Raw genomic sequence first — 11,762 nt, forward strand, 5'->3', positions numbered from 1 at the left:
TGGGAGGCTATTCTAACATCTTGCAAAGAAATTCAAGAAGAAACTCTCCAAAGAGTCACAAGTTCAATGGATGCAAGAATTGTGAAGGTGATATCAAAGAAGGGCTCCTATGTTAACATGGAACTTGGCCTGTTAAGATGTTTTTGATTGAAATAGCTTTTGATTTCAGTAAATATGACCTCCTAATGCTGCAAATTCAACAAATGACCATTTTCAGTTCAGTTCATTTTCAGCAACCTATAAAATGTTTTGAAACTCTGCTGTGCATAATAATCTGGAATAGTACATTTTTTGAGTTTTTTATTTTGAAAAAGATATCATTGGGAGATTTGTTCAATAAAAATTAAATTCTGCTCTAACGGTTGGCAACTCAATAATTATACTGACTCATTCGCTTTTACTATTTAAGAAAATCACAGAAAAATATCATTTGCATAATAATTTGGAATATGGTGTATGCCAAGTACCTTATTCAACTGAACTTCAAAAATACAGATGTCCCTTAACATCGCTGGTGTAGAAATAGTTCGCAATAGTTATTCCTTCCTCACATTTTTTTGTTCTCAGAAACGTATTTCTGATTTGGTTTATTAGACTTGACAAGATGTAGTTCGCAGACACCAGCTCAATGTCATTTTTTGGATAGCATTTTTCAGAAATACTAAACAAATACAGTAAGCATTGTTTTATTTGAAGTGAGTAATAAATTGTATCATAGCTATTTGGCTGAGATGTTCAATGATTAACCCTATATGAAGAAAATGCATAAAGCACTTGTATTATACTGAATAATCACGGCCAGACAGAAAGCCAGTCATCATTTACATAATATTCAAGGGTTAATTATGTAGGGAATAAATGAAAATTAGCTAAGTAGCTAAGTAAGCAATGGATTTCTTTAAATATTAAACATACTGGATGTCATTTCCATTTGCACAATGGTACACTCCACCATATCATAAACTGGTGTTACTATAAAGATGACCCTCTCAATTAGTACTGTTTTGCTGATGGCTGTGTGTTTACAACAGCTATTTTTTCCACCTGATGGCAACAACAGTCCTCTAAAGCTGCAGCAACAGGCAGGGTGAGCTGGTGAGTAGAAGCTGCTAAAAATACAAATAGCTAAACGTCTGATAACATAATTGGTGAAAATCCAGCAGGTAAGCTCCCTGCGCACGTCCCATGTTCAGTCAAAGTTCATGATCAGCATTTGTTTTTGCCAAGCTGCAACAATCATTGAAATCAAGGATGCTGACTGTAATAATGTCATCTTCCTTGAAGGTTATATCAACAGCCCTCCAATATCAGTCATTTAAAAGCATTGATCCTCGTCTAATTAGTCTGTTTCTGTTAGCTGGTCTATGCATAACTGTCTTTATTTAGCAACACGCTGAAGACTGCGCTGTTAAGAAGATGTAATACTTTGGTGTTGTAACACACTGGGACCATTCAGCAGTCTCTTTAAGGTACAATGTTGATGGTCTATCTAAAGGGCTTTCCAAAAATGGCTCCGGATTAGCTGTAAGGGGCTTATGTGAGCGTATGCAGTCTCTCACAGCCAAAACAAGAAAAAGGAAAACCAACAGACACAGTCCAGCATTAATAGTACAGGACATGAGACTATGCTTGGTTTTTCCAGAGTCTTTATGCTGAATAGCAATAAGTGACAACTCATAATCAAAGATTTAACTCCAGGTATATACAGAGAATAAAACAAACAAAAACACTAGTGCACTCAGACGCATAAACACAACTTAAAATTTGTATCTGGAATGTTGTTGATCAGAGCGAACAGAGCATAAGCGTTACATTTTAAAATATATGTAGTGATTAAGCATCCATCCCCTGTCTCGATTCATGACCTCGCCAGTGAACTCCTGACCTTTGTAAGGTCATTACAGTGATGAATATGAAGTTACCTTCTGTTTTTTATTCATTGGCATGTTCAAATGTCCAACGATTACCCTTAAATTAGTCGTCTTTACACCCATTAAGGCATGTAAAATTGCACAATCAGTGTTCTTTGATCATTGAAGTATTGCATCTGTTGATTCAGTTACACAAAAAAGTTTAACTAAATCTAAATAAGATGTAAAGATGTTGGGCATTACTGGTTCTCTCTGTCTTTACAACTCATGAGTCGTTTTATTCTCCCAGTGAGGAGTGCAAAGCATGTATCAGAATGACTGTAAGGGCCAGTGATGGAATACCAAGATTTATGGTAAAATACACATTTGGGTTATTTGTGTTAAATAAAATAGTTAAATGCTTAAAGGCTGAAGCTATGAGCAGATATTTTACATTTATTGACTTGTATTCAAAGCATTAAGCATGAAGAATCCTAATTTTACAAGCATTTCAAAGTGATGTGTCTTGTCGACCATGTGGACAAAAGTATTTGGCAGCACCTGCGATTTACTGGTCTTTCAATCACACCTGTTGCCACAGGGGTGTAAAACCAAGCACCAAGCCCTGTAGTCTCCATTTGCAAACATTTGTGATGATTTTCACATTTTAAAAGGTTGCTTTGACACAAAAAAAAGGTTGAGATGCTGGTCTAAAGTTCACTGATCCTTGGCCGATCTGGGTTACGTTACACCAACATGAATATAGAAACACAAATATAGCCTACACTACAACTAACATGCAGCAGCTTAACTTTGGGGTTGCCTGTTAACTTGTGGCTCCTTGCCCATAGTGAACAGCAGAGCTGTCTTACTTTAAAGAGATCCCAAGCCTTATCCCCATATGACAGTCCCATGGAGTCACAAAGAGACACAAATCTAATTAATTAACCTCGGCTCCTAAGTTGTAACAATCCATTCATGGAACCCATCATCCACCAGCTTCATTTATCAATCAATTACACCTGACTGAGGAAGTGTCAAGATCCCCAAGCAGTCCTCCTGCCAGGTTTACAGTCAGCAGGGTGCCACGTGGGAGACAGAAAGGTCTGAAAGGTCACTGCCAAGACTGACTAGTCTGATTTAAGCTGCACCTCCTATTGGAATAAGGCGATCCCTCTTAGTTTATTTAGCATTTAGTTTGTCTGCTCATATTATGAGATATTCAAAGGTTATGACCAGGTGTATCTGTGAGTCTGAGGTGTATCAAAATAAAGTTAAATCATCAAACAGTAAAAAAAAAAACTAGCACAAAAAGTAAGGAAATTTGTGTTTGGTGAATTAGGCTTCTTGGCAATATATCTTGTACTGTTTAGCCTGTTTATTTTCATTTTAAATGGTGCCATATTTATAAGGAACATGCATTTGTGGGATAAGCAGCAGAGCCAAGTATGTGTCAAATATTCACTGCCAGTGCCAAACTGCTTATTGACTCTTGTTTGGGGGATTGGATGATTGCAATCTGAAGAAACAAGACATATTGGCAATTGAAGAATTTATTCATTTAAAAATGAGCCTCAGTATCTGTGAAAGAACCATACACAGCCACAACAGCCTGGCACCTCCTCCTCATGCCGGTCACCAGCCTGGTCACACACTGCTGTGGGATGGCATCCCATTCTTCAACCTGCATTTGTCCCAAGTCAAATGTCATAAGTCAGTGTGGTTGAATTGATCACTCTGGCACGAACAGCACACCCAAGCTGATGCTGACACGCCATTCCATCCTCTACACTCCCAAATTCTGGAGGTAGTCTCTGATAAACCCCGCTCTGTGGGGGCGAGTGTTGTCATCTTGGAGGACAGAGATCAGTCCCACTGTGTGGGATTGCCACTGGCTAACCCAGAATCTCATCTCAATATCTCTATGAATTGAGATTGCCTCCAACGATGACAAGCCTCTTCTTTCCAGTGAGGGAGATGCCACCCCACACCATCACACCGCCTCCACCAAAATATGTTACTCCACATTTTGACTCTATAATTCAACTGCCATTGGCAGAATCTGGACTCATTGCTGAACCAAACAGGTGCCAATCAGGGACCTGATTGTCAGCACCTGGGGATATAGAGGCTCAAAACAAGACTAAATAGCAACAGCAAAATAAGCTGTTTGGCACTGGGAAATTTTTCATGGGCACAACCCACATACTCAGCTCTGCTGCTCACCTCACAAATGCATTCTCCTTACCAATGTGCCACCATCAAAAAGGGAAATAAACAGGCTTTCCAGCGGTATAAGATTTATTTTATTGTTAAAACAAATAAATAATCTACCAAACACAAATTTCCCGACTTTTTGTGCTAAGTTTATATTCTATTATCTCTCTGAGCTTTGTCACAAATTTTAAATCATGCATCATGATTATTTTGCTTGCACAGTAAGTCAGCTATTCTTTCTGTCAACCTGTCATGGGCTTGGATTGCATAAGGCTTGTTGGAAGAGCCATCTGTCGTTCAAGCTACCATAACAACCACAATCCAACTAATACCACTCTACTCCTGTCTAAGCTTTAGGAAAGGAAGTCCTTTAGCATTCACAAACAGCCCATTCAGACAATCTGTAACTGCAGTAAAGCTCTTGAGGAAATAGAATCAAAACCTACCTACTTATATATATATATATAGTCATTTCATGTTTTTTTAAAGATAATTAAGAATGATTTTTGCAGTTTAAGACTTTGAAAAACCTCAATAGAATATAAATCAAAATTAAGCTGAATTTTTTAAAAAATGCAGCTTTCTTGAACATTTTTACTACTTCAGGAATGTAGTAATTCAGCTGTATGTGTTGTCCAGTTATGATGTTCAAACCAAATACATGTGAAATATAAGAAGAAAAGAATTGCAGGCCAATTTTAGTCCTGATTATAATCAAGATCCTTCTCTAACTTAAGAAAAATGCAAATGACATTTGATGCAAAATGAGAGACACACATAATTGCTCATGTCCTGGATCTGACATAAGTCTAAAGAGGACAAAGACCGGGTAACCAACATAGCTTAGCTCCAGATCATGGCCTGTTTGTTGCCGCCCATGTTTCTGAGCTTCTTCTTTCAAGTCACCCACCCAACATTATTTTTACACACGCAGTGGACCAAAACAGTAGCGTTCTAATGCATTAATCTGATTTTCCTTAAAACAGTCTTCTTGAAAGGCGAGGTAAGCTGAAGGGAGGGCTTCAAGGTTGGGAGGTCAAGGTATAAAAGCAAACGGGAGGCAGGGATAGGCACTTACACACGCCGTTGACACGCCGTGACAGATTACCGACGACAGTGGAGGAGACTCATCGATAGACCTGAAGGCACTGTAAGTGAGCTGCTTCTGCTATCATGACTTAAAACATATTAACAAATATACTGATGTATTGGTATAATGTATGAAGATGGTAATAAGTCATGATGATGGTTATAGTGGCCACACTGAGGAGCATCAGCAGAGAAATATGCTGTAACATTGAAATTTCCAACATTTTACTTGTTTAATCATTTCTGACGTTTGAGGACTATTTTCTAAATTATAATATTTAAATCAATTGCAATTTGCAAAAAAGGTTCTGAGTCATATCAGCCCTAAAGGTTGATGCTGCAGTAAACTACCAATCATGCTGAAAACAGGGAGACTTTTTTTAAAGGTGCTCCAGTAAGGGTTACACCAAATAGTGTAATTTTTGTATGATTATTCACTAACACAGCCTCCCTGTTTTCAATTTGCAGACTGGATCTTAAACCTTGCTATCAACATGTCAAAGTGAGTATGAGGTGTTTTGATTCCTACACTGATAAATTCTGCAGCTTTCCTCACATAAAAGTGGATTTCATATTTAAATATTTTTCATTCAATTGGTTGGAATGCAATTGCAAGGGAAAGAAAGAAATAGGATGGAGCTAAAAACTCTTAAAGTGTGGATCAAAATGTTTATTTGTGCTTTCTCAAAATGAATAAGGCGAGTTTAACACTTCTTAAGTATCTGATAGAGTTGTAATAATTTAAAAAGGATTCTGATATGGAGCTTTTTTTCAAACTTATTTGAAAAACTTACTTGAAGGATATCAGAATGGTTCAGGGACTTTACAGGAGTCAAGGCAGTATTGACTTGGCAGGAAAAGAAGTCCAGTGGCTTATATGTAAGAATTTAAAATCTTGGCAGATGCATGCAGAGTCTCTGAGACTCCTCTAACACTTGGTATAGATAAATCCTGATTAAGGTGGATTGTGTGGATTTGATCTTGGAGGAGAGGTTTATGAGACAAAGGAAAAGTTTTAACAGGATTATTTGGCACACAACCAGAAGGGGCAAACACCACTGAGGATTACTTATTTACTTAAGGTTAAATACAGAGAGTGTCAGATTGAACCTGCATAGTTATGTAATTCTACAGATTCACCTTATACAGTGGGATACTAACTCAGAATTCCAATTCACAATAAATAATGAGTGGTTATGTGAGTTTTAGCATTTCTCTGCATGCAAGTTGTAGAGATAATCTATGCCACTAACATGGGCTATTTAAGAGAACGCCATCTGTGGAATCTATACAAAACCTTCATCAGTAAGTGCTGTGTCAATAAACACAAAGAGAAATGGAAAATACTTCATTTTTTGTTTACTACATATTGACTTACCAGTCTTGCTGTACAAGATTAGACACTACTGCCAGCAGGTGCTTTTCCATCCTTAGCACTAATCCATCCTCATTGGAGCGGGTTGGAGGGTTGCAGGGGGTGTCCTCTAATTGGAAATGACAACTGTGGGAGGTGGTGCGAGTTCAACTCCATGACCTATGACAACAGAGGAAGAAAAAGAAAAATGATTGCAGCACACTGAGAGAGAGAGAGCTTTCATGAAAGGAGAGGGGCGGCATCTAGACGTAGATTTTGTTTCATTAAATACATTAAATGTGCCCTGAAGTGTGAATTAACAGCTCAATTCACCATCTTTCCCTATTTTCTCTCTTTCAGGGTATTTAAGAAGACCAGCGGCAATGGAAATGTAAGTGGCCTCCATAATGTAGTCATTACAGGGTGACTCTTGGTCAAAGGGAGGAGTGCAATTTCTATGTAGCTCTTCCAACTCCCAGAAATAACTTTAAACTTTTGTAACCTTGGCAAAGGAATGACTGTTTTCCTCCTTGCCTTTCCCTCAGATTGCCCTGTACTTGGGGAAGAGAGACTTTGTGGATCATGTGGACCATGTGGATGTAGTTGGTGCGTGGAACAAAGTCTACATCCTAAAATTTGCTCTCATTCAATAAATGCATCTCTTTTTAATCTCATGCTTCTCATTTGCAGACGGTGTTATTAAAGTGGACCCTTCTGGTCTTAATGGCAGAAAAGGTATGCCTATCATTTCTGCTTGTGATACAAGTTTTACAACATGAATTAAGAGGGAAAAACTAAACACGTGATTTTCCTTTGCAGTATACGTGTACCTTGCTTGTGCCTTCCGTTATGGAAGCGACGACTTGGATGTCATCGGGCTGTCCTTCAGGAGAGACATCTGGATCCAGCGCGTCCAGGTGTATCCACCTACAGATTCAAACACACCTAAAACACCAATGCAGGAATCCCTTATGAAGAAAGTTGGAGAGCAGGGATGTTGCTTTTCTTTCCAGGTGAGGAAGGAATAATGCTCACTTTTTATATACAATATATATGTAGACCTGTATCCTCAGCAGTATGTTGTAATGATTCTCCTATTTTCCAGTCATCATCTTAACACTTTCCTTTAAAGTGCACCTTTGTTTTTCCTTGTTTCAGATGCCAACGGATCTGCCATGCTCAGTTGCCCTACAGCCTGGGCCAAATGACGCCGGAAAGGTATTTCTACTCTCCATTTTACTCTCTTTCTCCCATGCATGGCTTTAAATGTCTGACAATGAGATAATTTTGGGTTTTTTTTGCTTTGGTCTAGGCATGTGGAGTGGACTTTGAGGTGAAAGGATATGTTGCCAACGCACCTAGCAATCCAGATGAAGTCATCGAGAAGAAGTATGTATGCATTTTTAAGCTACATGGGAAAAAAGATAAAAAGGAGTGACTCTGACCCTGGCTGTACTTGTTTGTACCTTTCTGGTCTTAGGGACACATGTCGCCTGATGATCCGCAAAATTCAATATGCACCAGCCAGCAACAAGGCCGGACCCAAGGCGGATATCTCCAAACAGTTCATGATGACTGACAAGCCTGTTCACCTGGAGGGCTCCCTTGAAAAAGAGGTATATTGAAGTATATGTGCCATATTTTTAGTTTTACATACTTTCTTATATAATAATTATTACTAAATTAATTTAAACTGTTTTCATTTTTTAGATTTACTACCACGGTGATCCAATCACTGTCAAGGTGAAAATCAACAATGAAACCACCAAGGTCGTGAAGAAAATCAAAGTCTCAGGTGAGAACTAAGTCAATTAATCAAGGCTGAATTATGATCATTTCTTTTTGTGTAGCTCAAAAGAAAAGGAGAAAGATGTGTGATTAAGTATGCTGTATTTTTTACAGCCTTGTGCATCTCTAACAGAGCTGTTTTTTTTTTCTTTCAGTTGAGCAGCTAACAAATGTGGTGCTGTACTCGTCGGACACTTACACAAAGGCAGTCTGCTCTGAGGAGTTTGGGTAAGGCTTTCTCTGTACTAAATGAGGCTTTTAGGCAAACTGGGGTTCTTTTGGATTTAATTCATTTAGGAAAGCTTTTTTTTCTGCACCATTAAATATCTGAAAATTCTACCCCTAAGTATAAAAGCAAATAAATGGCTGAGAGAAAAAAATGTTAGGATCAACTTTATTTTAAAATTTGTATATGTCACTGCTTTACACAGGGAGACAATAAACGCCAACTCTACATTTGAGAAGTCCTTCACAGTAACCCCTCTGCTGGCAAACAACAAAGAGAAGCGTGGTCTGGCTGTGGATGGACGGCTAAAAGACGAGGACACCCACTTAGCATCCACCACCCTGTAAGTCACCCTGGGTCTAACATCAGAGGGCTTACAGCGAGCCCTGGACAGGTTTTCATCCTCTTATTGTGGGCCGGTGATACAACTCTACACTGTGTCATCCACTTATCATGACTTAGGCCAAATCCTCCAGCTCACAACACTAAACTATTCCTGTCTCCTCACAGGAGTCAAGGAGAAAAGGAGATGCAGGGTATTCTGATCTCCTATAAAGTCAAGATCAATCTGATGGTGTCCAGCGGAGGGTAAGGCTTAACTAAAATGGAAAATAGCATGAAAAACACAGGCATTTGTGTCAGATTGTACAGCCTAAAGTCACTTACATTGTTTCTTTTGTGCCCAAAAGCCTGCTGGGTGGCCTGACAGGAAGGTAAATATTGTTTTTTTACATGTTGTGCTTGCGTGTAAGTAACATGAATAAAATACTAATTACTTTTTCTTTTTCAGTGATGTCACTTTGGAGCTTCCTCTGACTCTGATGTCCCCAAAACCTGCAGGTGAGTGCAGTGGTCTCTGCAGATCGTCACAATTTATATCCTTTCTGAGACATTCAACTTGAATTAAACAAACTGAAATCAATAAGTAACTTTTAATGTCCTTCCTTTTTCTCCTTTAATGCATGCTATCACTGTATCCTGAGCAGAAGTGTGAGTATTTAAGAGTGTCTGCTGAATACATGTATCTTATATTTGTGACATGCTGCTTATATTTTTCTCCTGTGTTTTATGACCTACAGCAAATTGGATTAAATGCCTCTTTAGTTCAGGTGAGGTCACCTTCAATTCAGAACTTTGTATGCTATTCTTCAAGGGTTACTACTCAACTACTCTGTAATATATACCAAATAGAAGTGCAGCTTTATTATATGTGGTTCATTAGACACGATGGATACAATAAAAGGAGGGTTAATTTGCAAAACAGTATTAATTTTGTGAAAGTAAAACTATGACTAAAAATGTCGACTATCTTTTTCCATGGGGAATATGATAATAAGCTTGGATCTTTCTTAATAAAATCTGACAAAAATTAGGTTTACATTTCATCACGGAGACTAAAATGTTAATGCTGGACTGCTGGACATCCAGAATCAATGATATGCCTCTGCTGTGTGTGTAATCTGTAAAAAAAAACAAAAAACAAAAACTATTCTATTTAGAGCAAAAAAAAGCATTTATAGTGCATTAGTATGGGTGTTTTACAGTTATATTAATTTTACAATATGGGTAATTAAATTAGTAAAAAATGTTTTGACTTGAAGTAAAGACTAAGGGCTTTTACTGACTTAACCTGGACTAAAATGTTTTTTAGTTTTCATTGACTAGACCAGTGGTTTGCAACCCCCTAGTGGGGGTGCAAAGATTTCAAGGGGGAACGTAGGACCCTGTCTGTTGTTTTAAAGGTTGTTGTCAAATGAAAAAACAGATGTTAAAATTAGATGTACAAATGTTTTTTTGAGTCATAATTCGAAATATAATGTACAACAGTGTATTAGGACCACACTGAAAGATAAACATTTTAAGAGGATCTATTAATCCAAAAAAATTCACATTTTTGGGTGAAAAAATACATTTTTTTAGATTGTTAATGAGTCTATAGTTACAAGAAAACAAACTCAGGGTTTTAGAGATTATAAAGTTGAACATTTATTGAAAAAACTCAAAATATTAGAGTTTAAAAAGTCTTATATTTTGACATTAAACTCTCAAAAATATCAAGTTTTTAAAATCATAAATTTACTACATTTTAGAGTAAAAAAATTTACAAGAAACAAAACTGAAATCATTGCTTAGATTTTCTGCTTCTTATCCTTAAGAATTCAAAGTTTTGGATGACCTACATTTACGACTTTCATAGTTAAGAATTTCTATATTTTCCCGTGAATTCATGACTTTCAAACTCAAAATTTTTGAGTTATTTTCTTTAAAAAATGAACAGATAGTCTTTAATGTTATTTTTTTCTAGAATGGCCCTAATGCACTGTTACAATAATGGGTAGTTTGTAAATAGATCTTTTTCAAGAACAGGTGTCTGTAGGCTTGCAATGTTTGAATTTTATCAATGAAACCATTGCAGCTGATGTGTACTCTTACCAAGTGGGTCCTGGGGGGGGCTTAGCTTTTCTTTCATGCGAGCAGGGGGGCCTTAGGAAAAAAGGTTAGGAACCACTGGACTAAACTATGACTTACAAGAATGAAAAAACTTAAAATTGACTAAAACTAATAAGTCTTTTAATTCCACCAGGAATACATTTAAAATAGCTGCCACTCGGGTCAAGCGTGAAGCACAGATGTTATGGTCCTTTAACCAGTGCACTGTTTCACTTTATGTTCTTTCAAATCTGTTTTAGAGTGCCATCTTAGTAATGGTTGTATGAAAAATTGAATTAAAAGGATCCAATGGCTTACCATGAGGTTCTGTTGTAATCGGTTGTTTTGTCCTTTTCACGGCAACAGGTCAGACATTGCAATTGAAACCATGGACGGTTGATACAACGAGGAAAGGAAAATCACCTCTCTGGAAGAAAAAACAGAACTATAAGGAACTCAACAATAATGAAGAACAGCACAGAGTGTCATTGAGTCCCTGCAGTGTTCTTAATTCCCTTGAGCATGTACATTTTATAAAGCATTGTAATGAGAACTATTACTGGTGAAGAGTCCAGCGCTAAATGCCATCATAGCAAGAAAAACAAGAATATTGTGCATGTGTCTTTGTCCCTTAGTTTGGTGTTGTTGTAATCTTTAATGTGTAATAAAACTTAAAAAATGAATGTTTTATTCATTACTAATCTATATTGATGTCATTAGAGCCATGATTCTGACAGACTGCACAGCCTTGGGAGGAATTTCCACAAAAATCCAACTTGTGTCGTCCTTGATCGACAGAAAAGTGAAT

General features: G+C 37.4%; 1 protein-coding gene across 1 annotated transcript; it reads left to right on the top strand.

Moving 5' to 3' along the window:
- Nucleotides 1-5,104: 5,104 nt before the first annotated feature.
- Nucleotides 5,105-11,760, top strand: arr3b (arrestin 3b, retinal (X-arrestin)). Its single transcript, XM_041797346.1, has 18 exons — nucleotides 5,105-5,217; nucleotides 5,625-5,658; nucleotides 6,871-6,901; nucleotides 7,056-7,116; nucleotides 7,201-7,245; nucleotides 7,330-7,523; nucleotides 7,669-7,728; nucleotides 7,823-7,899; nucleotides 7,991-8,126; nucleotides 8,221-8,305; nucleotides 8,454-8,526; nucleotides 8,730-8,867; nucleotides 9,035-9,112; nucleotides 9,214-9,237; nucleotides 9,315-9,364; nucleotides 9,511-9,514; nucleotides 9,604-9,633; nucleotides 11,321-11,760. Exons 2-17 carry the CDS (start codon nucleotides 5,651-5,653, stop codon nucleotides 9,614-9,616), a joined length of 1,077 nt encoding a protein of 358 aa, XP_041653280.1. The 5' UTR covers nucleotides 5,105-5,217; nucleotides 5,625-5,650; the 3' UTR covers nucleotides 9,617-9,633; nucleotides 11,321-11,760.
- The last annotated feature ends 2 nt before the right edge of the window (nucleotides 11,761-11,762 follow it).

Source organism: Cheilinus undulatus, linkage group 10 (assembly GCF_018320785.1).
Source record: "Cheilinus undulatus linkage group 10, ASM1832078v1, whole genome shotgun sequence".
NCBI classification, from domain to species: domain Eukaryota; kingdom Metazoa; phylum Chordata; class Actinopteri; order Labriformes; family Labridae; genus Cheilinus; species Cheilinus undulatus.